This window comes from Scedosporium apiospermum (genome assembly GCF_000732125.1).
Source record: "Scedosporium apiospermum strain IHEM 14462 chromosome Unknown SEQ_SAPIO_0088, whole genome shotgun sequence".
Taxonomy (NCBI): domain Eukaryota; kingdom Fungi; phylum Ascomycota; class Sordariomycetes; order Microascales; family Microascaceae; genus Scedosporium; species Scedosporium apiospermum.
The window spans coordinates 1,775,651-1,796,846 of NW_015971789.1; the positions used below are offsets into that span (position 1 = coordinate 1,775,651).

The 21,196-nt window shown below is 52.4% G+C and overlaps 5 protein-coding genes and 2 pseudogenes across 5 annotated transcripts; 4 read left to right on the top strand and 3 right to left on the bottom strand.

The window, feature by feature from the left end:
• Positions 1-598: 598 nt before the first annotated feature.
• SAPIO_CDS3475 (uncharacterized protein) lies at positions 599-1,346 on the bottom strand (the record flags this gene model as incomplete). Its single annotated transcript, XM_016786259.1, has 3 exons — positions 599-829; positions 920-1,000; positions 1,098-1,346. The coding sequence occupies 3 exons, from the start codon at positions 1,344-1,346 to the stop codon at positions 599-601; spliced, it is 561 nt and encodes a 186-aa protein (XP_016644265.1).
• A 1,790-nt stretch (positions 1,347-3,136) lies between these two features.
• SAPIO_CDS3476 (uncharacterized protein) lies at positions 3,137-3,877 on the top strand (the record flags this gene model as incomplete). The annotated part of the gene is made up of 3 exons (XM_016786260.1): positions 3,137-3,169; positions 3,257-3,340; positions 3,413-3,877. 3 exons carry the CDS (start codon positions 3,137-3,139, stop codon positions 3,875-3,877), a joined length of 582 nt encoding a protein of 193 aa, XP_016644266.1.
• A 737-nt stretch (positions 3,878-4,614) lies between these two features.
• On the bottom strand, positions 4,615-5,775 carry SAPIO_CDS3477 (annotated as a pseudogene; the record flags this gene model as incomplete).
• A 744-nt stretch (positions 5,776-6,519) lies between these two features.
• On the top strand, positions 6,520-7,861 carry SAPIO_CDS3478 (uncharacterized protein; the record flags this gene model as incomplete). Its single annotated transcript, XM_016786261.1, has 2 exons — positions 6,520-7,117; positions 7,212-7,861. The coding sequence occupies 2 exons, from the start codon at positions 6,520-6,522 to the stop codon at positions 7,859-7,861; spliced, it is 1,248 nt and encodes a 415-aa protein (XP_016644267.1).
• Positions 7,862-11,166: 3,305 nt separating this feature from the next.
• Positions 11,167-13,380, bottom strand: SAPIO_CDS3479 (annotated as a pseudogene; the record flags this gene model as incomplete).
• A 1,202-nt stretch (positions 13,381-14,582) lies between these two features.
• Positions 14,583-16,513, top strand: SAPIO_CDS3480 (Cell division control protein; the record flags this gene model as incomplete). The annotated part of the gene is made up of 2 exons (XM_016786262.1): positions 14,583-14,631; positions 14,718-16,513. 2 exons carry the CDS (start codon positions 14,583-14,585, stop codon positions 16,511-16,513), a joined length of 1,845 nt encoding a protein of 614 aa, XP_016644268.1.
• A 1,344-nt stretch (positions 16,514-17,857) lies between these two features.
• On the top strand, positions 17,858-21,105 carry SAPIO_CDS3481 (uncharacterized protein; the record flags this gene model as incomplete). The annotated part of the gene is made up of 3 exons (XM_016786263.1): positions 17,858-17,872; positions 18,266-18,979; positions 19,075-21,105. 3 exons carry the CDS (start codon positions 17,858-17,860, stop codon positions 21,103-21,105), a joined length of 2,760 nt encoding a protein of 919 aa, XP_016644269.1.
• Between the last annotated feature and the right edge of the window lie 91 nt (positions 21,106-21,196).

A 21,196-nucleotide genomic window follows, 5' to 3' on the forward strand; every position in this document is an offset into this window, starting at 1 on the left:
TTTACGATTATGATGAAATGTTGTTTTTCAGGATGGTGGTAATCTGGGCAATAGAGGTTTACGATCACTTGATATCCCCTCGTCACATGAATCATATATTTTTCTTTCATTTTTTTTTCGACCCCTGGGATCATAGATGTTGAGATTTCCCGGTCTGTCTTGGATATCCTACAAGGGATCAGGGCTTTTCTAGAATTGTTTCATCTATTGAAGGTGGTTTTTATACCAGTTCCAGACCCCTAACCACAGGAGCCTGTCATGCAGCCTAAATCTAGACAGTGCAGTTTTTAATGTCCTAAACGCCTTGCAATTTCCCACTGATGGTGTTATTTTGCGAAAAACATCATGACCGCGATGTCCTCGAATGCGGTCTCATATCAAAATGGCATTGGAGGACTCTACCCATAACTCGTGGCCTCGGCGACGGGTCATCGGTGTAGGTAGTTCGGGATAGCAGATTAGAAAGTGTAAAACCAAGGGCGTTTCCACAGCCTTGGTCGCGTGGGAAAGCATAGCGAATACAGTAGCATTCTGCGGTTCTCCCCCTTTCCAAATACGGAAGATCTGTTAGCTCTCTTGAAGGCATCTGTAGAGTTGATTAGTTCGAGACCATTGGAGGGAGAGCCTGAGTAGAACGAGAGGTTGAGGCAGAACAGTACCCGAGATAATCCTCTTTTATGCTCCCAATGGCCCACATCTCGCCAACCTCGCTCCTGATACCAATGATCTTGACACGGACTTGAGTGCCCTTCTCGATGACCATGTCCTCATTGTTGGTAAATTGCGGAGGGGTGGCGTTGGGATCCCACTTGATCTCGTTAGGAATAAGCTATCAAGTCCGTAAAACGAGGTTAGCTCAGTAATACACAAAGCCTCGGTGCCCCAGTGATCCACTTCTGGTTCAATTGTCACAACGTACGTGTGCAGACACGAAGAGCTTCAGTGGACCCGCGTTCGCGAAGAAACCCTGGTGGTTGACCGAGACGACAACGGCATCAACCTGTCGCAATGCATGTCAGCCTTCTTCCATCTTTCCCCCTCCCCGCGAGGAGGGGACAGCAAAATAGCCCTTGGGGAGGCCCCCACGACCGGCTTACAGTCTCGCCCTTGAACGGCCGCCACACGACGGCGCGGTAACCCACGGTAAACTCGGCGAGCCCGGTGCCTGGGAGCACTCGACCTTCGGAGATATCGAAGGCATCCATGATGACGATAATGTAGTAGTCCCCGGCGCATGTACCCTCGACGTCTTGCACAAGCTTAGTGGTGACAAGCTCTTTCATGTTGCGGCCGAAATAGGAGGGGTGCAGGGTAACCCTGCGCTCCATATTGTAAAGGAAAAACATTATGTCGGTGGGTGACGTAGGAGAAGCGGTGTTGGAAAGATGGGAGTATAGAGGATCGGTTATGCGACTTGGAACGTCGCAATGGAGGAATGGGTGAGGATGGTGAAGCGACTTGGAGGTCTCGAAGACGGGGCGAGGAGGAGGCGTTCGATCGAGGGTCCGTCACTAGGCGAGGGTAACTAGCGCCACTTCCGATCTTGGGTTTCGATCCACTTGAGGGTGTAGCAAGAAGGAACGAGGGTTAGGGAGGTAAAAGGCGGAATGCGATCGATAAGACGGTTACGAATGTTGGACGGCGCAGAAATGCTCGATGTGTGACGTCGGGATCCGCGACTCGTGCTCCTGCAGCGCGAGCGCGAGCGACGAGTGCACAAAAAAAAAGGATCGCGGGAGGAATTCAGGCAGAGAGAAGAGAACCCGGGAAAACCTCAAAGGAATTCTTCTCCTCGCCGAAGGGTGGATGGATGGAAACCCTCGGCCGTAGGGTTGCTGGAGGTGGGGGGCGGTGAGAGAGGGACGGTTGACGGATCGCGAAAGAGAGAAGAATCAAGCGAGCACAAGGCTGAAGTTTGAAGTACGAAGTACAATGTGGATTTGGTCGTGATGTCAGCCACACGAAACAATTGAAGCCACGCAATGGAAGTGGGATTAGAGATTGTGGCGCATAAACTACTTTCCGACAGTGTCGAAACTGCAAATGGTCCAAATTTTGTACCGTGCCTCCCGCAACCATGAACATCCCACCAGTTGGAGAATGGTTATTCCTTCGTATTCAGCGTTACTCTAAACGTTTAAGACTTGGGGAGTCTAGACCTCGGCAGGGCCTCCCCAAGAATCACATGAGAATAATTTGGATGGCAACCCCGAGAACTTGCGACTGCCAGCTTTGAGGTGCAGGTTCGATCTTAAGCGTTTGCAGAAGGCACATCTAGGACCTCATCATGACTATTCAGATAACAGGAATAATAACCCAACCCCAAGAATAGAGGAACAAGGTCGAAGTAGCGCGACAGGGAAGCTTCCTAGGGCGTTCTTATAGCGTCAACCCCGGCCCCTTGAACCTGGGGAAAACGGCCAAGACGGCCCACTGCTAATCATCCGAGGCTGTGGCCTTCAGGCAGTCCAAAACCAACGCATACACCGTAGCGACCAGACCACTAAATTACTGCGGTTTCAACGACGAATGCGACTGTGGTGTGGAGGTGAGATTGAAATGGGATCAATGATGGAATGTGAGGTACCTCTTGAAGTTGTACTCGGCCTGGCGCAGAACTGCCAGTCTGCAATCACCTGGCTGATGGACGAGGACAAGTACGTACCCGGTACTTCGTTGTTTGTACACTACCAGGTTGCTGTCGTTGAGCAGGAGTCAAAAGTTTTGGGGAAAGAAAGACCCACGCGACTCGAAAAGGCAATTGAACTTGGACGTGCAAATCTCCTCTTGCTTCTACCACACATAATAATAGTATTACTGTGCTCTCACTTTCTCTCCTTATTGCTCCCGCGCCATTACTTACTTGCGGCCGACTTCCCATCAGGATTTGATAACCTCGCGCCTCTGCACCTTCATTGTCGTCGAACCACCTTTTTACCTATAATTTCAGCATCGCCAAAGAAACACTTGACACTCATCTTGCCAATCGGCCTTGATTATTTTAGACCGTCGCTCACGCTCCTTCAGTCTCTCGGTCACGTCGGGCTTGCATAATACGTCAAACGTCACCGCAACCTTATTAGCCTTCTGTTCGCTTACAGTTACACCACCTCATTCGACCTCGCTCAACCTGATCATGTCTCTCGACCTGGAGAAGCAACTCGTCTTTGTATTGCTCCCACGTTCCTTTCTCCTTCGCCTTGGGCTCTCATCTAGTTGACTTTTTGGCGACTAACTTGCTTGATTCATTTCAAAGTACGGCGCCTACCACCATAATGGTGTGAATGTGGCCATTCATATGATCTGCGTGCCCCTTATCCTGTTCTCGGCTTTCGCTCTTGTAGGTGCTGTCATGGAGCAAATTCTTCTCTCCCATTCAGTTGCGATCTAGCTTTCTTACACAGTACGTTAGGCAGCAAACACGGGGCCTCTAGTCAACCTTCCAGAATGGCTCTCAGTTCCCTACCTTGACCTGAACCTGGGTACAATCGCATCCTTCCTCTGGGGCGGCCTCTATGTTCTCCTGGAACCTGTTGCAGGCACCGTTCTCGGAGCTATCTGTGTTGGCGGCGCCGCTGGTGTTAACTACCTGAGGGTTACCGAGCCTGACTCCATCAACAAGGTTGCTCTTACTGTTCATATCGTCTGCTGGCTCCTCCAGTTCCTCGGCCATGGCGCCTTCGAGGGTCGTGCGCCTGCCCTTCTGGATAATCTGATCCAGGCTATCTTCTTGGCCCCGCTCTTTGTCTGGCTTGAGTTCCTTTTCATGCTCGGCTACCGCCCCGAATTGCAGGCCCGTGTGGATAAGGCCGTACAGAAGGAGATTGCCAAGTTCAAGGCCCAGAAGGAAAGCAACTCCGTGAAGAAGGCACAGTAATTTCTTCTTTCGGTGCGCCGCATACCATCCGGCCCCCATGTCTCGCTGCCGATCACGACTTACGGCGGCGGTCATTACACCTGGTTGAATTAGTCTCGGCCGATTCGACGGCGGACCATGACGCATTCTGGCCAAAAGAACATTTCAGCCTCTGCAGACTTGCGGCGTATCTCAAAGTTCGTCGCCATAAGGAACCCTTGCAACGGTCTTTTTTTTTCCCCCCCCGTAGTGTCACACGCATCTACGCTGTACGCCTCAGTGCCCCTTCCCGCCCGTTATTGGCCTTCTAGCCAGCCACTCTCTCAAATGTTAGGATCGACGATGTTGTTTATTTCAAAGTCTCCGCGTTTTGTTGAGAAATCGACTCTTTTCTGGTACGGTATGTACATGCCTGCTCCCCCATTTCTGCATCGCGAATTGAGCGAGGAATGAGATTGGAGAAAGCAAGGAAAGAAGCTCCAGATCGTTCGTACCTTCAATAGTACATTTTAGTTACACCATTTTGCTCGGAGCAGCTCAGCTTGGTTCTAAATCGTCTTCCACCGGTAGATTATCATAATTGCATGATCTTGTCCTCTCTACATATTCACGTCCGCATGCCCAGATTTTGCTCCTTTTGTTTGCATGGAAGATCAATTTATTAACAATCCCGTCCCCGTGGCTCGGCTCGATAAAACAAAAGATAATAGATCTACAGTCTTTCTATCGATCCTGAAAAGCCCAAGAGAGATCCACCCCTACATGCGCCGATCGGAGGATCTGCTCCGCCTCTTCCCTTTGGCATTTTCCTCCCGAGGCTCTCGCGTCCGTGGCCTTCCGCGTTGGAAAGACTGCTCGTCCCGGGATGCGTTGGAGTTTTCCCTTTCTACTGCCAATTTCTTTCGGCCGAATGTGGGGCGAGGTATTTTCGTCATTTCTATCTCGGCATTAGCACTTTGGTGAGACTTACCTTTCCTTTCTCCGTGCGGGGAACGCTTGCGCCGGTGGCGCCCGTCGCGGTGGCTTTCTTTTGACTCGTTCTTGGGGGAGCTAGAGTGGTGCGCCTCTCTTTCGACTTTAATAAAGGTGGGCTGTCTCTCCTGTACCTTGACTCTGGTGAAAGAGGGGTATTGTGGCTCCTTACCTTTTCCGCTGCGGCTAGACGCTTGCGCAGTGGGTTCGGGTAGAGTAGGCGAGTCTCGAAACGCATTTGCGAGAGGGGAGGGCTCGGCGGCATAAACATAATACTGGTGTTGCACGCTCGGCTCCGGTAGGCCGGGCAATTCTCGAAACACGTTTGCCAAAGGTGGCGGTGAGTGAGGCGCGCGAGTCTCGATGGGCTCAGGTAGGCTAGGGATTTCTCGGAATACGTTGGCCAGGGGCGGTACTGGAGTCTTGGGGCTCGTTGCCCGTCCGCTAGTTTCGGAGGAACCTGGAATATTAGACTTCGGATGCCTCGTTTGCTCGCTGGCTGTCCGAGGCTGCGTCCGCCTAGTGGAGTAAACGTTCCAGTACGCCTCGGCTGTCTCATCTTCCTCGATCGGCCCGTGGTTGGGGCTCTCTTGTATTGGCTGCGGCAGCATAGTGGTGTCCGGGGTTCCTCTATACATCCAGTCGAGGGGTCGCCCGGCGCTTTCGATCTCTGCCAGGTGCCTGATGTACTCTCTGGGGGTCATTCCGCGGAAATTCTCCGATCCTAGGTGTTTGTAAAGATCCTCACACTCGGGCGAGCACCACTGGTCGGTGGTCCGGATGACGCCCGGGTACCTGGGGAAGGGACACGGGCTATCAGGCGGTGGGCCGTAGATGCAGCGCATCAGGGGCTCGAGGCAGCCAGCGTGGCGTATGAGCCTACACTTTCCTGAAACGATTTTTCGTTCGTGGTTACAAACCGCGTACTGGATTATCTCGACGCACATGATGGCGGTGTTTTGGAAGCGGAGAAAGGTGTTCGAAGAGTTTTGGGTGTTCAATGATATGGCTCGGGTTGGCTGAGGGTGCAACCAGTCCTAAGGATGCTGTTAGTAGAAGCGATGGGAGTTTGGTGGACAACTGTAGTGTGTTGTGGATGTTTCTAGGAGATGTTTCTGAACCCAGCGAGGGAGAATGTCCGGGTTTATATGCTCCACGAGAGCCTAGTTCCTAGAATAGGAACAATGCCCCATAATGGAGAGAGTGTCTTTCAAAGGCGTACTACAAAGCAACAACAATGATATTGTTCGTCTCTTTATCTCGATATCGACCCGGCTAGTTGGGCCGTCTTTGTTTCTGGAGCTCTTCACTGGAGTGATGCTGTTTAGAGATGGAGAAGGAACTATGACATCATGAGAGGAAATGATACAGGGAAAGAGCAATAGAGCTTCCAGCTCATTATCTTGCCCATGTTCTTCACAACAGTAGCCACATATACACCTACGCGTTCGTTCGTACGCGTAGGTGACTACAGAAACACTACAGAAACTCAGTTCCCAGGCTCTTTCTCCTTAGAAACTTATCTTCCACATATCTGGAAACAAAGTGATCCAAATCACAACATCTTTCACTCCATTGTTTTATTAAAGCACACACTGACAAAGAACAAGCGGTAAGTACAATTTCTTTATTCCATTGTTCTTCTTTTAACGATTGTTGTCAAAGATCTGGTGCTAATCTGATCATCAGCAATGTTCACCAGCATCCGCCGTGCCTGGACTCGTTGGAGGAAGAGAAAGAAGAAGAGAAAGAATAAGAATCGGGCATCAAGTCAGACTGAGGATCGTGGCAATGCCTCCAATGCCCACAACCCCGAGAGGCAGAGACAGGAGCCTGAAAGAGCCTCTCTGCCAACACAGCAAGATGCTCCACATCCCATTGAGAGTAACCCCCCTCCTCCTTCAAATGCTCCTTATGATTCCACAGGAGCAGCCCTCCCTCAACACCAGCACCTAGTAGATCCAGCCTCGATACCTATCTACCACCCCTCCACGCAAACAATTGAGATGTACCAGCCACCTCAAGCAGATGCAGGAGTCGGATCTCAAACGAATCATCATCCCACCACCATCCCAGCCCTACCATACCACCCATATGTAGGTTCCGGACCTCACTCCAGTGGTCATTATGATCCTAGGTACTATGATCCCATCATTGGATCTGCCCTACCGTATCAGCCATACACCACTGCTGGAGCCACTGCTGGAGCTTATTCCGACGAGTATTATGATCCCATCACTGCGTCAGCTCTACCCTACCAGCAGTATGGAGGTTCTGGTGCTGCCTCTGGTTCGTATTGTGGCCCTACCGCGGGGTCTTCCCTACCACACCAGCCGTATAGGGGGTCTCGGAGTTTCCTCTGACGCGCATTATTTTACCACAGGATCTACTCTACCATACCAGCCATCTGCCGGTGTCGGATTTTTTCCCGATGCGGATTACGGTTCTGTCCCTGGACCCGCCTTTCCCCCGCCGCCCTATCCAGGAGATGGGGGCGCGTACTTCGATTTCGGAGACGGACCATGGTTGCCTGCAGAGGGCCGAACTGCCGAATTCCAGGAGCGCCCGCCTAGCTATCACAGGCCGGCCCAGCCAGATCGCAACTCAGGACCCTACTGGGGTGACGATATGTTTAACGGCCGGACATCCCGCATCCAGGAGCTTACTCCCGACGACCCTGAGTGGGACAGCTCTGATGTGGTAAGCCAAGGCACGACCCTTGTGGGAGAACTCAGCCCCGCCAGAGGTGTCACTCAGGCCTTGATCCCCAGCCAACCTCGCAACCTGCAGCCGGAGAGGGTTTCCAATCTCGACGAAGCTCTCCGCTCTCCCGACCATGGCTCGAGCTCGGCCAATCCTGCCTCTCAAGTTAATGCGCAACAACGGGGAGCTGCCTCCCATGGACGCTTGTTGGCAAGTGCCAGAGGCGACTCCGTGAGGGGTGACGAATCTCGCCGCCATCAAGTCCCTAACTTCAGTCGGCCCCTGAACCGGGGTGGCCGCGAGGAGGCCGCTGGCTATGCTCTCGGATAATGGCTAGGTCGAGGAAATAAATGTTGGTTGTGTCGGGGGGGCCGTCATTGCTGACGGCAAGATATGAGCTGGAGGCCGAGTGGTAGAGCTTGATGAGGGACACCAGACCAAAACTGGAGTGACCACTCCACAAAATATTGAGAGGTAAGCCCCGAGTCCTGATTTTTCTTCACGAAGACATCAAAAGTAAACGATTGCTAAGCTTTTTGATAGAATCTTGTTCCATCCTGTCAGAGTAAACGCATAAAAGCGCGACAATCGGCCCGATAGAAGCAGAGATGAGAGATCATCACCATGTCTTCCGCACTTGTCGTATCGATTCTCCACGGCTTAAGCTACCATCCCGCTCCACTGGCGTCAGAGTGAAGATTGCATGAACGAAATGAATGAAAGAAGAAAATATTGAAAAAAAGGAAGTCTTCATTTGAAACACTACAAAAGCATAGAGAGAGAGAGAGAGAGAGAGAGAGAGAGAGAGCTCCTCGTCTAGGCTAAACTTCACACTGCCAATGTCTTCGTGGGCTAGCCGATTTTTTTTGCACAAGGGGAGATTGTTTGGACGGGGAAGTTGGAATGAGTCGGCCATTTGGTGGATAGAGAGCGAATGAATATTCCGTTCTTCTGAGGCCGGAACTTTTCTGTCTGTTTCTAGTTTTCAAGATTGCCGTTAATAAAATCATCAAAAATGCAATTTGCACTTACGAAGCAAAGATCGCCGCCTCCATCTAGCTCCTTCTGCAAAGGTAAGTTGAGCACGAAGGCCAGGCGGAATGCGGCAGGTGCCAAAGACCTAGCCGCCAGTTGAGTTCCCCACTGGAGCTACTGAGGTACGAAGTACACGTCTAAATTGTTAAATTGTTCCTCCAGTCTCGCGTCGCGCCTCAAAGCTTATTACGAAGTACTTCGTGGTGCTCCAGTACAACGTCAATGTACCAGTTTAGCTGACCAGACAACACATTATTAAACCCAAGCTCCAACCTGGACTCGACGTTTAAATCGTTCTCTCACCTGCATTTTTCTTTCCTGCATCCCACCTCATCCAGCTCCAACCTGGGTTTGGAAGACGACACCTTGCTCCCTTTCCCACCTCAAATTTGGAAAAGATGCTATGACTGCACCTTCTCTCCTGCCATAACCGGCGGGAGCCTATCCCTCCCTTCTTCGCCTTATTTATTTTCTAGAGCGAGATGGAAACATCCTCAGGGGCTCGGCCCCGTCAGCTCTCATCTGCCGCTGCACCTGGCGACGGTTAACCTCTCTCCACCGAACAAACATTCACAGGAGAGCATTTGACGGCCTGAAATGGTGTCGCCTCCACATTGAGGGCCAGCACTGCGCATGCCAAAGCTCAACGCGTCCTCACCTCGGACCTCACCTGGCTTCTGGGCATCAGTTCTCCCCAGCTTTTTCAACTCCCCCGGGCTTCGACTGCATGAAAATGGCCACTCTGAAATAAAGTGCCGCCGACTCGATATCCCTTCCTCTATCGTCCATGCGCGACCCACCGACCAGAGAGCCTCCTTCGTCCTGGGCACGACGTTAAACTGCCCATTAATGGTGCATAGACCTTGGATATCCTCCCCCCAAGGGGTTTTGTATGCATTCATGACAGACGACATCTTTTGATGATCATGACTTTGCCGTCGACGACTTTTACGCGTCAATGCCTGGTAAGCGCTTTCTTTCCTTCAACCCCCCCAAATCCACACACACTCTCATTTGGTCTGTTTTTCTTTCCTGTGTCCTGACTTTATGCTAACAACTCTCTAGTTTGGACTTAGTAGATTCTGTCAAGGAGCCACAGTACAGGATGTCGGCATGCCTTATGACTTGTTTATTGGCAATGAGGGTACGTCGGTTAGAACAGCGGGCACATGTCCATAACGACTCCAACTCTCTTGGATTTCGTCACGTGAAAAGAAGGATAGAACGGAAAAGAAAAGAAAAGTACGACTGGAACGCTTTCGAATATATTAAGGATCTTTGTCTCACGATCTGAATGATATTTCGAGTAAGTTCTTCCCAAGCTTCCGTTTTCTCTGACTCGATCTCAGGAGTTCTCAAACTGACTCGCTCCTAGATATACGAGTTTAAGAATTTTGAGATGCTAGAGAAGACCGGAGCGGTCCTCCTTTGGTCGGCCCAATGGGTTAATACGGCCGAGGACTAATGGCTGGTCCTCGGTATGACGTTAAAAGGCCGGTCCTGGGACCAAGGTGCGACTGAGGGGGGAATGTTCCAGCCGAGCGATGCCTCTGCCAAGGCGAAGCCTCACGGATCTGGGCTTCAGAAGATACCATTGCCACCTCGGGCGGCATCTGGCGGAGGTCACTTCGTAGGTTGGTTTTTCCTTCCTTAGTCGTCCATATGGACCCGGACTCTAGGCTGGTGGTGCCCCCCGCACAGTCATTTTACCCACGCTCGGCCCTGGGCAGTAGGGGGAATGACTAGGGATGGACCCCGGAATGGATGGTGGCTTCGCGTTGGGTGTGTATGGCTCGTTGGTCTTGATCTTTGAACCCAAGTGGTATTCCTATGAGAGTATTGCTTGATAGCGGATGACCTTCCCGTCACTCTCCGAAGTGATGGTTAGCTTGTCTGATAACCTCTAAGCGTCGAACCTTTCTGAAGGAGATAAGCGCGATAGTAAGGGCGAGAAGCCAAGAGCACGAGGCATGTATGTCCTTTTTTTTTACTCGTGCGAGCGCCGCTTCCCGCTACTTTGCTCCGGAGCCAGCGTCTCGGACTCGGCCGAGGAGGTTCGACTGCATTCCGCGTGAACAAACACCGCAAGGTCGACATAATAAGTCGGGAGAAAAGAAATCAAGACAGGGGAGAAGATAAACCGCTGCTCCACCGCTTAAGCTGTGGTATCCCCAGTCTTCCTCCGGCACAGTCGACTACGTGCCAAATGGGCATGCAAATCGCTTACAGGGTGGGGCGCCAAAGAGCGTAGAGCAGGGCTGGTCGCGTCTCCTGGGGGCAGTCTAGCGCATACATGTCGTGCTGTGACCCCAATGCTCATCAATGACCAGGAGCTTTTGGACCTGACGCGTGGAACTGCCGCACTGGCTTGACAAAGGGGGGATAATCGGGTGGGGGATTTGTATCCAGGTAGAGATGCCACTTTTTGATTCTCTTCTAGTTTTAGTTTGCTGGGTATTCTTAAATTCAAGCCCGATCCTGTCCCCCAACTTATGAAGTCCATTGATGCTCGTGATAACTTGTATGTTTCGCCTCTAGAATCATTACTTGATATGCTATGACCAAGACAATCTCGTCTAGACTACATTAAAGAAGTATTATCATCCACCAGAGTCTACGTAGACTAGATCACCAACGGAGATAGTTGTACTAGCTTCTATCCCATCACCCGCAGGTTCGAGACAGACGTGCACCCCAAACGGCACCTTCCCCTCGACCCTCCTCGTTCTAGCTAGCGTAACAAACGGCTCCTCCCCGCGTTCGCCCTTATCCTGATCTACGCAGACCATCTGGCATCTAAAACACTTCCCAAGAACTCGAAACGCACTCTGTCCACCAGCCTCCCCATCATCACCACCGGGTTCAATGGTGATGCCGCGCCACGACTCTTCCGAGAAGGCAGGCAAAGGTTGAGAATCTGCCGCCGGGCCGACAACAATGTTCGGTCGGAATTGAGCGGGCGGTATGGGTTCGTGCGTGGCGGGGAGAGAAGTGTTGAGAGAGGAGACGCTCGGGGTGTGGATGAGGAGGATGGGGCTCTCGTTGGAGAGGAGGATAGGTACGGATGGCTCCGAGTCCGATTCAGGCGGGCTCGGTAGGCCCGGGAAAGTTCCCGGTATGCAGATGGCTCCGTTGTCGTCCCTCGGCTGGCGAGGGCTCTTCTTCCTCGCCGGGCCGGCAGCCTTGGAAGATCGCGTGCTTCGGCCCTGGCCGCCAGGTGGGAAGCGTGTGAGGAGGCAAGGAACACCGAGGATCGCGGAAAAGAAATTGGTGATTTCGGGTGAGGTGTAAGCTTGGGCGGTGATGCTCTCGCCGCATACCCTCGAAGACAACATACGGAACGTGTCATCGGTAGAGGAGGCATCTGCGTTTCGGGAGAGGGAAACGGATATCGTATCGGGAATGCCCTTCGGCTTCTCGCCTTGATAGGATATCCACAGGAGATTGTTGGTGAAGTCAATTCTGGGCTTTATGAGGGCCATCTTAGGATACCGCTTTTGCCCCAGTGCTTGGCCGGAGCCTTGGTGGACTAGACACCACTCCCGATCCCAGGCAAGGCCTTCCCGTTTAACCGTCCATGAAGTACTAGGAGGAATATGATATCCTCCACAGCTCTTGATAGGATAGGCAATAACGCTCTTCACCTCGAGCCGAACGGACAGCCGCTCTGCGCTTGTCATCGGGAGTGAAACAGGTTCTGTTAAGGCCTCCTTCTCGCAAAAGAACTCCGAGATAAACTGCACGAACCGATCGACATCCGATTCGATGCTCATAGCCCCCAAGCTAGCCCGTATTATGCCCGTCGGCTTTCCAGCAACAACGTCATGGTGGCCGCCACACCTGATTCCGGACGAATAGTTCCTCCTCACCTCCCAGGGGGTCAAGCCTAGGGCTGCTGCTACGCCGCCGGGGCTACAGACACCTCCGGTACGGATATGAACTTTCTTCAAGGCCGCCAGTTTCTCGACTTCGCCGAGGCTGACCCATTCTCCCTTGCTGTCCTGGATGTTGAATGCTATGACAGGCCCAGCTCCCAGAGACCTCTCCTCCTCGATGTGGGAGAGGTCCGGGGAGTAAATTGTGCAAACAGGACGACCGTTGTAGTGCCGAAGAGATGCTAGTCCGGCAAAGAGTCGGTTACGAAGATAGGTAGTGTGCAACGAGGCCTTAGATATCGAACCGAATTGCTCCTCGTACACATCAAGAGCAGAGTCGAGAGCGATAATGTTATGAACAGGCAGTGTCCCATCCTCTAATTGCTCGTGGAGGAACTGGCCTTTGCGTACGTGCCACTGCTCCTGCTCGCAGGATACCATATCAACAGTGCCGCCACCGAAATACCTGCGGTAGCGGAAGACATGGGAAGCGGATTTTCTAACAATCAGCGCCCCGAGGTCTGGGAATCCAAAAATCTTGTATAGACTAACGGCAACGAAGTCAGGTGAACATTTGCCTTTACTCAGATTCAAGGGCGATGTGGCAGCGTGTGAGGCAGCATCTAAGAGCACGTATACCTCACGGGACTTCGACGATACGGCGGCTCTCAGATCTGCAGCCCAGGATAGCGGGTAGCGGCGTCCATCCATATGGGATTGGGCTGTATATGTAAATAGCAGGGGTAAGGGGTCATCGCGCTTGCTCTCTCCCAAAGGAGCCGCTTTACCTGAGATCCAGTCCTCGACTGCACTGTCGTCGAGACAACAACTTATTTCCGCCTCCTCTCTCATTCCAACGGCGCTCGTGTGAGCTGCCTGATGGTATGCGTATGCAAAGCCACCGGGGACTGCCCTGAAGGCTTCGGCGACTAACTTCATAGCGGCCGTGGAGTTCGGGACAAACACTAGGTCGAAGTCGGCAGGATCAGCGCCAAAGAAAGTAAGAAGGCGTAGTCGGACATTCTCTACTCGGGATGCGGATAATTGCGAAGATAACGAGAGAGAGTGAGGGTTTCCGAGGAGACTTGACATCATATCTCGAGTGAACCCCTCGATGAGCGATTGGGAGTAAAGGGTGGTACCAGCATGGTCGAGATATAAGGAGTCTGCTTCTAGTGTCAGCGGGCTGGTTGGGACACCATTGATATAAAACGGGAAGTTTGTAAATTTATACCTTTCAGCATAGGAAACTCCCTGTCCCGAAAGGCCTCCACATTGGAGTTATAGCCAGACCGTGTGGCCATCATGCGAGATGTTAGATTGAGATGTTGTTGAATTACTCTCTTCTCTTACCAGGCCTCAAACAGCGCCGGGAAGAGTGGAGGCGCTGGGAATCGGAAGCCTCCGGAGGTCTATCGGGCATCCATAGAACAAAAGACGGTCATTACAGCACTCGCCCTCGCACTTTTGTAAAATATGTAGAGTGTAAAAGACGTTAATTAGCTGAAGCAAAGGAAGACCATAATAAGTAAAGTGTATGTTATATCATGCAGGGACTTATCCACGGCCGCTTTTGTCGAGGGAGAGTACGAAGTAAGTGGCGATAGATAAGTGAGAGGCCCAAGCTATACTCCGCCGGTCAACTCCGGGCGGAAGCGATGGAAAGCGCCGAAGTGAAGGAGTTACAATTTTCCCCCCCAATACTTCGTACAAAAGGTACAGTTCTCGGATTATATTGGTACTGCCCAAGAGACCTCCACCAGTTACTAGCACTGTATTACATAATTCCACCTCCTGGTCGCGAAGTACCCTACGCGCCAGCGCGGGAAGGCGCCGACCAGGGGTTTAATTGCAAGACCACGCGTGTCAGAGCAAGTCCTTTAAGTGGTACGCGCTGAACGCGACACCTTCCCGTCACCACGCGGTACACGATGATTCCGGGTGGATCCCCATTAAATACCTGGTATCTCCAATTCCTCCTTGTACATTGTACGTACTCCAACTGCATCGCTCTTCCTCCTCCATTCTAACTTCCTCAATTCTGGATATCGCGACAGTTGTTTCCACCAAGAACTGTATTCTTCCTTCTTCATTCCACTGTACATACCTTTAGGAAGTGGATACTCTTTATCACATACACAATGCCTCGCAGCACCCTCGGAAAGAGGACTCGAAGTGGTGTCGAAAAAGGTAGGCTCATATCTCGTTTTTCCAGACGACCCGATCCTTCCAAGCCAGAGCCAACCGGGAATTAATATCTAACGCATGGAGCGCAGAGGCGGTGATCGATCCTCCCCGAAAGAGGACTCGCCGGAGCACAGCCAAGTATGATGTCGACGACGTCGAGAATGACGAAAACTACGACCCTCGCAACACGCAGGACGACTCGGAAGATGAGGACGCCTACCAGCCTTCGCCCACCAAGCGGATGGTTCGAACCAAGGCCTCGCCTTCCAAACCCGTACCCGTCACTCCTCAGACCCCACGATTCCGCGATGCTCTTGGTCGATCTCCGGCGACTCCCAGGCACGTGGTGATGTCGGCTGGCAAATTGTTCAGGCGATCCACTCCCCACACCCCACTCTCACCTTCTCACGCTCCTACCGTTTACCACACCGCGAGGCAGCTGTTTGCTCGGGGTGCCGATGCAGGCCAGTTGGTAGGAAGGGAGGATGAGCGTGCACAGCTTGAGGCTTTTATGCGGCGACTAAACTCGTCGAACCCCCATGGCTGCTTGTACGTCAGTGGCCCACCAGGTACCGGAAAGAGTGCCATGGTTCAGGACACGACCAAGAAGGTTGCCAATACTACCGAAGTCACATATACCTACATCAATTGCATGAGCATCAAGTCATCCAAAGATCTTTATGCTACGCTTCTGGATTCGCTGGACCAAGATAAAACAGCAACGACGGAGGCCGACGCGATGAAATGCCTGGAGAAAATGTTTATTCAAAAGAGGAAGAAGTCAACGCAGACATATCTCGTCGTTCTTGATGAGATTGACCACATTCTAACCATGGGACTGGAGAGTCTCTACCGCATGTTCGAGTGGTCTTTGCTGAAGCAGTCACGTCTTGCACTCATCGGCATTGCCAACGCCCTCGATCTTACCGACAGGTTTCTCCCGCGGCTCAAGGCAAAGAACCTCAAGCCCGATCTGCTCCCGTTCCTTCCGTACACCGCTCCGCAGATTAGGAACATTATCCTTACACGACTGAAGAGCGTTATCGCAGCGGACTCGACGCAGCCAGACTACGTTCCATTCATTCACCCTGCCGCCATCGAACTCTGCTCCCGAAAGGTGTCGAATCAGACAGGTGACCTACGAAGAGCCTTTGAGATCTGCCGGCGTGCACTGGACATGATTGAGGCGGAAACGAAGTACAAATTTGAGCTTGAAGCTAGGGAAACGATGCTTCAGATGACCCCATCACGAAAGGTGCTGGGAGAGACGTGTAACGAATCATCTCCCCGCCAGGGTGGACGACCCCAGAGCGTCAGTCAATTGGTAGCGAGCTCGTTCAAGGCACTCAGCGCTGAGACGGCGCCGCGAGCTTCGATTTCGCACTTGAACAAGGTCACCTCGGCGGCATTCAGCAACGGCACGAATCAACGACTAAAAACTCTGAACCTGCAGCAAAAGGCGGCACTCTGCGCACTGGTAGCTTTCGAAAAGAGGAACAGGGCAAACCAGACGACAACCAACCTGCCAACTCCCTCGAAATCTGCGACCCTCGCGCCCACGGTGAAGATGCTTTTCGATGCCTATTGCCGGCTCTGCAAGAGCGATTCAGTCCTTCACCCACTCTCCAGCTCAGAGTTTAGGGAGGTTGTCGGAAGCCTCGAGACTCTTGGTCTCATCACGGACGTGGATGGCAAGAAGGGTGGCCTGGTGATCAACCAAACACCTAGCAGGAGGGGACGATGGAACGGGTTGGCCAACACGGGAGAAGAGAAGCGGGTGGCTAGCTGCGTTGGAGAAGAGGAGGTTGAGCAAGCAACGGATGGCATTGGAGCGGGAATCTTGAAGATCATTCTTAATGGCGACGCACTGGAGGACGACTACTGATAGAGGAAGAGCACTGGAAAGTTGGAAGCAGGGCGGAGTCACTATTGGTAACCAAACGGAGGTGAAACTTTTGACATTGTACACTACCCACGGTGGATTGCATTAGACTAGAGTGTAGATAGGCGTTTGGAGCATTGCGTGGTCGGTACATGGTTTGGGAGTACATGAAGGAAATGGAAGAAGACATTATATTTCAATACAGAGGAAGAACGATAACCTCTATGCTCCATCGTGCCAAATCCACTCGATTCGGCATGGCCATAGTTACTGGGACCTTTGATTTGACCTTCCCATTCAAGGCGGATTTTGTCATGATGATGAATCTTTATGCAGTAGTGGGATATCAGCCTGGAGGTACTTTGCCTTGTGGGGAAAGTGGACGCCGGAAAGGTGGAGGGAGGCCGTTGTGGGGGAAGGTGCGGTGGTGATGCTGGGATATCACTAGGATCAATGTAATACACACGATGCATGCGTCCAAATAACGGAGAGAGAGAAATACTCCTCCGTAGGTGCCGTGGAAGTGGCATATAAACAATAAACACAAGTATGGACGGCATCACAAGATTGTCGGCCGAGATGGAGTTGATTTAAAGCCCGAGGTATTCCAGAAGAACCCTTACAGAATAAGTAAGGGGCTTCTAGGCGACCTAAATCATTGTATGCAGGAGATCCGACATCAATTACGTACAAGGAGGTGAAGCGTCATTGATCATGGCACAGTCTCTTCTGCTGTCCAATCCACGGTCCAGTCTGCGGTTCATCCGATCTAGAGCGCAGCAATGCAATAGCTCGGTTAAGGAGAGTGCATTTGATGTTGCTGCCCTACGAAGTACAGCTTTTACAGGCAGGCAATGTTAATACCCCTGTTCGAGTTGGCGGCATTCAAACCGTCAGTCGATGCCGATCAGGACTTGGGCAGGCAACTCAACCATGCAAGGGAGCAAAGTACTGGCACACAGACAGCAGGGAGTTCCTGCTGCTTTCCTGCTGCCCTAGTTTTGCCAACACTACGAAGTAGCAATTAGAGCTCGCCGAATGTCAAAATGGAAGTTGGAAGTTGGAAGTTGGAAGTTGGAAGTTGGAAGTGGCCTTGATTCTTGGGACCCCTACAGAAGTGGTAATCCAATCAATACGGTAATACTGAGGTACTTCGTGCATTACCGTACATCAATAGTTTTGCCAGTACTCCATACTCCTACTCCCTCCGTCGTGGCTACTGCAAGCTGTAGTGTTGTACGAAGTACTCTTTGTACCTTGTAACAATCGCCGACTCGCTCGGGATCCGGCACCGTTCAAGGTTAGACTTTTCCAGAAGTCATCAGCAACAACAACCAACAAACCACAATGTCCCCCTCGATCGTTCTCGTCTTTTTCCTTTCCTGGTTGTCCTGATCTTGGCTTTTCCCACTTATCAAATGATCCTTGCCAAAGAAAACAATCTTCAGCCTTGGTCTTGGCCTTGACCTTCAGCTTGATATCGGATGCACTCGACGACGATTTAGTGCCTATCAAGTTATTATACCCATCTTCCTCTATCCTCGCACTCTTTTCTGCCCCTCCACACGTTTTCTTAATCACCCAGACGCCTTTTCCTTCTTCCCCTGTTTCCTTGCCTTTTCTTGTCTTGTATTTTCCTGCATTTCCCTGCGGATTGCGGATTGTGTTGAACACGGAATAAATAATCAATCTCACGTGTGTTCCTCTGTAAATTGTAAAATCCGTCGCACCCGCTGCACCGGCCTGTTTCACCAGCTCGGCCGGTTGAATTGCCAGCAAAGCCCACGCCAGACTCCACGGCGCATCCTCTCCTTCCCCCACCAATCTACCTCGAACCTACCCTACCCCGGCGAAAGGCCACCAAGCCTTGGCTCCTACGACATCAAATTCTCGCTCCCCTCCGCCCTCTGCTTTCTACGCGCTCCCGTCGAATTTCCTATCCTCGCCCTCATCAACCACCGCCGCCCTTCCCCCTCCGCGCTTCCCACCACACTCGCCAACCCTTTCATCCGATCGGGGATGGGCCCCTTCTCCCGATCGTCGCCAGAAGACAACTCGTCCTCCTCTAGCCGCTCCCTTTTCAACCGGTTCACCATCCCTCTGCGATCCGCCGTCAAACGTAACTCGGAAGACTTCTTTCACATACGCGCCGACGAACCCCACCGCACCTACTCCTCCGGTGACCATGTCCACGGAGCCGTAATACTCGTCGTCACGAAACCCTTTCGCATCACCCACCTCGTCGTCTCCCTCCATGGTTTCGTCCGCGTCTGGAAGAGCCCCTCCGCCGTTTCCGACCGCCCCATCCCCCCGGGCACGTCGCGGGATCAGTTCCCCTCAAAGGGGTACGCGTCGCTTTTCCAGGATGAACAAGTGCTCAGCGGCGATGGGAGGCTAGATGTCGGAAGATATGAGTTCAAGTTCGACTTGGTTTTTCCCGACAAGATAGATCTACCCAGCAGCATCGACGTATGTACCCCCAAACAGATCCCGGCTGCCAGGCGCGCCCGCGTCCACACCCTCCTTTTGCTCAAAACTAACTTAAACATGCATGATCCCTATAGTTCGAGAGAGGCACCGTCTCGTATAATATCGTGGCCACCCTAACACGGCCGACTACGATCTCCCCGACTGTGCACTGCGACCGGAAGGTATCGTTGGTTGAGAAGGTGGACGTTGGGCTTTTACCACCGCCCCGCCCGCGCATCATATTTTTAGAGCCCATCTCGAGAAAGACGCGACGGAAAAAGACAGCCAGTCGCAGCGACCGTGCGGTGCTGCAGAGAGAACCGACGATCGAGCCCTTCTCTGATGCAGACTCTGTTGATCCCTCCATACTATCGGAAGATGCTTCGCAAGAACCACAGCCGATAGCTCCTCGATTGAGCAACGAACACGCAGACACAAGAAGCATTGTGAGTGGAGATAGCAACTTTACCGGCAGCACAGGCCTAAGCTTGCCGGCCACCGAGGTTCTGTCGCAGACCTCGAGCCCGGCTATAGCGAGGAGCGTGAGTCTCGCCAAGCTCCAGGCTGTCGACGCAAAGACGATTACGACGACCATCGAGCTACTCAAAAGCGGGTGTCTTCCTGGTGATACAGTCTCTGTGAGGATAACAGTGCAGCACATCAAGCGCGTGAGGAGCATGCATGGCGTTATTGTGACCCTGTACAGGCAGGGACGGATAGACCCTACGGCACCATCAACCACAATCCCGAACTCGTCTATCGCTAGCACCGGCTTTTCGTCGTCCGGGAGTGATCGTCTGTCAAGATCAAGGACAAGCCTTAGTCTGTCCCTCTCGAATAAGTCTTCGCCGAGTGTTTACCGCAAAGACCTTTGTCAGTCCGTGGTGCCTCTCATTATCGACCCTGTATCACTCAGCACAAACGTTACTGTGTCGGTAAAAGTGCCCGAGAATTCGTTTCCGACGATAAAGAACGTCCCCAACGACATGATCAGTTTTAGATACCATTTAGAAGTCGTTGTCGACCTCGGCGGGCGATTGGATGGTCAGTTTCAAAGCAGCGGATCATCGGCAACTAGATTCGGGTCCATCGGCACGGGTGGGAACTCTGCGAATGGTGGGAATTCGATGTATACTTCGTGGTCGACCAACATTATCAATACGGAAAATTTGCGACGCGAGAAGGGCGTGATATACGATGGGTTGGAGATCATCGTGGGAACCTTGGACAGCACCCGGTTACGAAGCAAGACGAATTCACGGAGGGCATTCCACCATCCCAACGCTTCATCTACAAGCCAGGATGATGGGTCTCTATCTTTGAGGAATGACGGGCAAAGCCCAATGAGCGCCAACGGGGTTGACTATCCATCTCCGCGACTGCCGACAAATAACAATTATATGGGCACGCCGTCATCACCGGTACCGGAAGGACAATACGTCCAAGCTCCTAATCACCCTCCCCCACCTAGCCCTCCACCTCCACATAGCCCTCCCCCGCCTCACACCACCCATCCTGACGGGCAGTCTGAACCCCCAACACCAGTATACGTTCCGCCTCCGGTCGTCCCGGACGAGAGTAGCCTCACAGAAAAAGAAAGAGTACGTTTACAAGAGCAAAGGCTGTTGCCAAGCCAGCCGCCCGGTGAATCGTCGGAACCCGGGCCCTCTGCGTCAGCGTCTGCTCCCTTAGAGGACAATATATACGATGCCGACGACGCGTGGGGTCCTTCTGCCCCCCCTCCTGGCGCGCTGCAGGACGCTGTTGAAGATCCGCACGCTCCGTCTGCACCCACACTGGATGATGTCGATCCAGAGGCTCATGATTCAAGTCATCCGAGTCGACTGAGTCAACCAAGCCAACCAAGCCAACCCGGCGGTAGCAGTGATAAACAGGAATTGGAGCGTCAGCGGCTCCTCAACGAAGCGAGTGCGCCGCCCGACTTTCCCGATGACTGCCAACCGTCCAGCAGTGGTTCGGCACCTGGACCCTCGACTGATGAGCCGTCAGCGCCGGTCCTTGAGGATGAGGATGAGTATGGGGCGCATTATTCGTATAGTAATGTAGCGGGGCCGTCTAACCAGGGACATGGTAATTCGGAGCCGCTGCCGCGGTATGAGCGATGAAAACGAAGCATGGGCGTACAACGATGACTTTTTTCCTTTCACGACTAGGGATTGTTCGGAATATCACAGGGAGTTCGTATGGAGTTTCAGT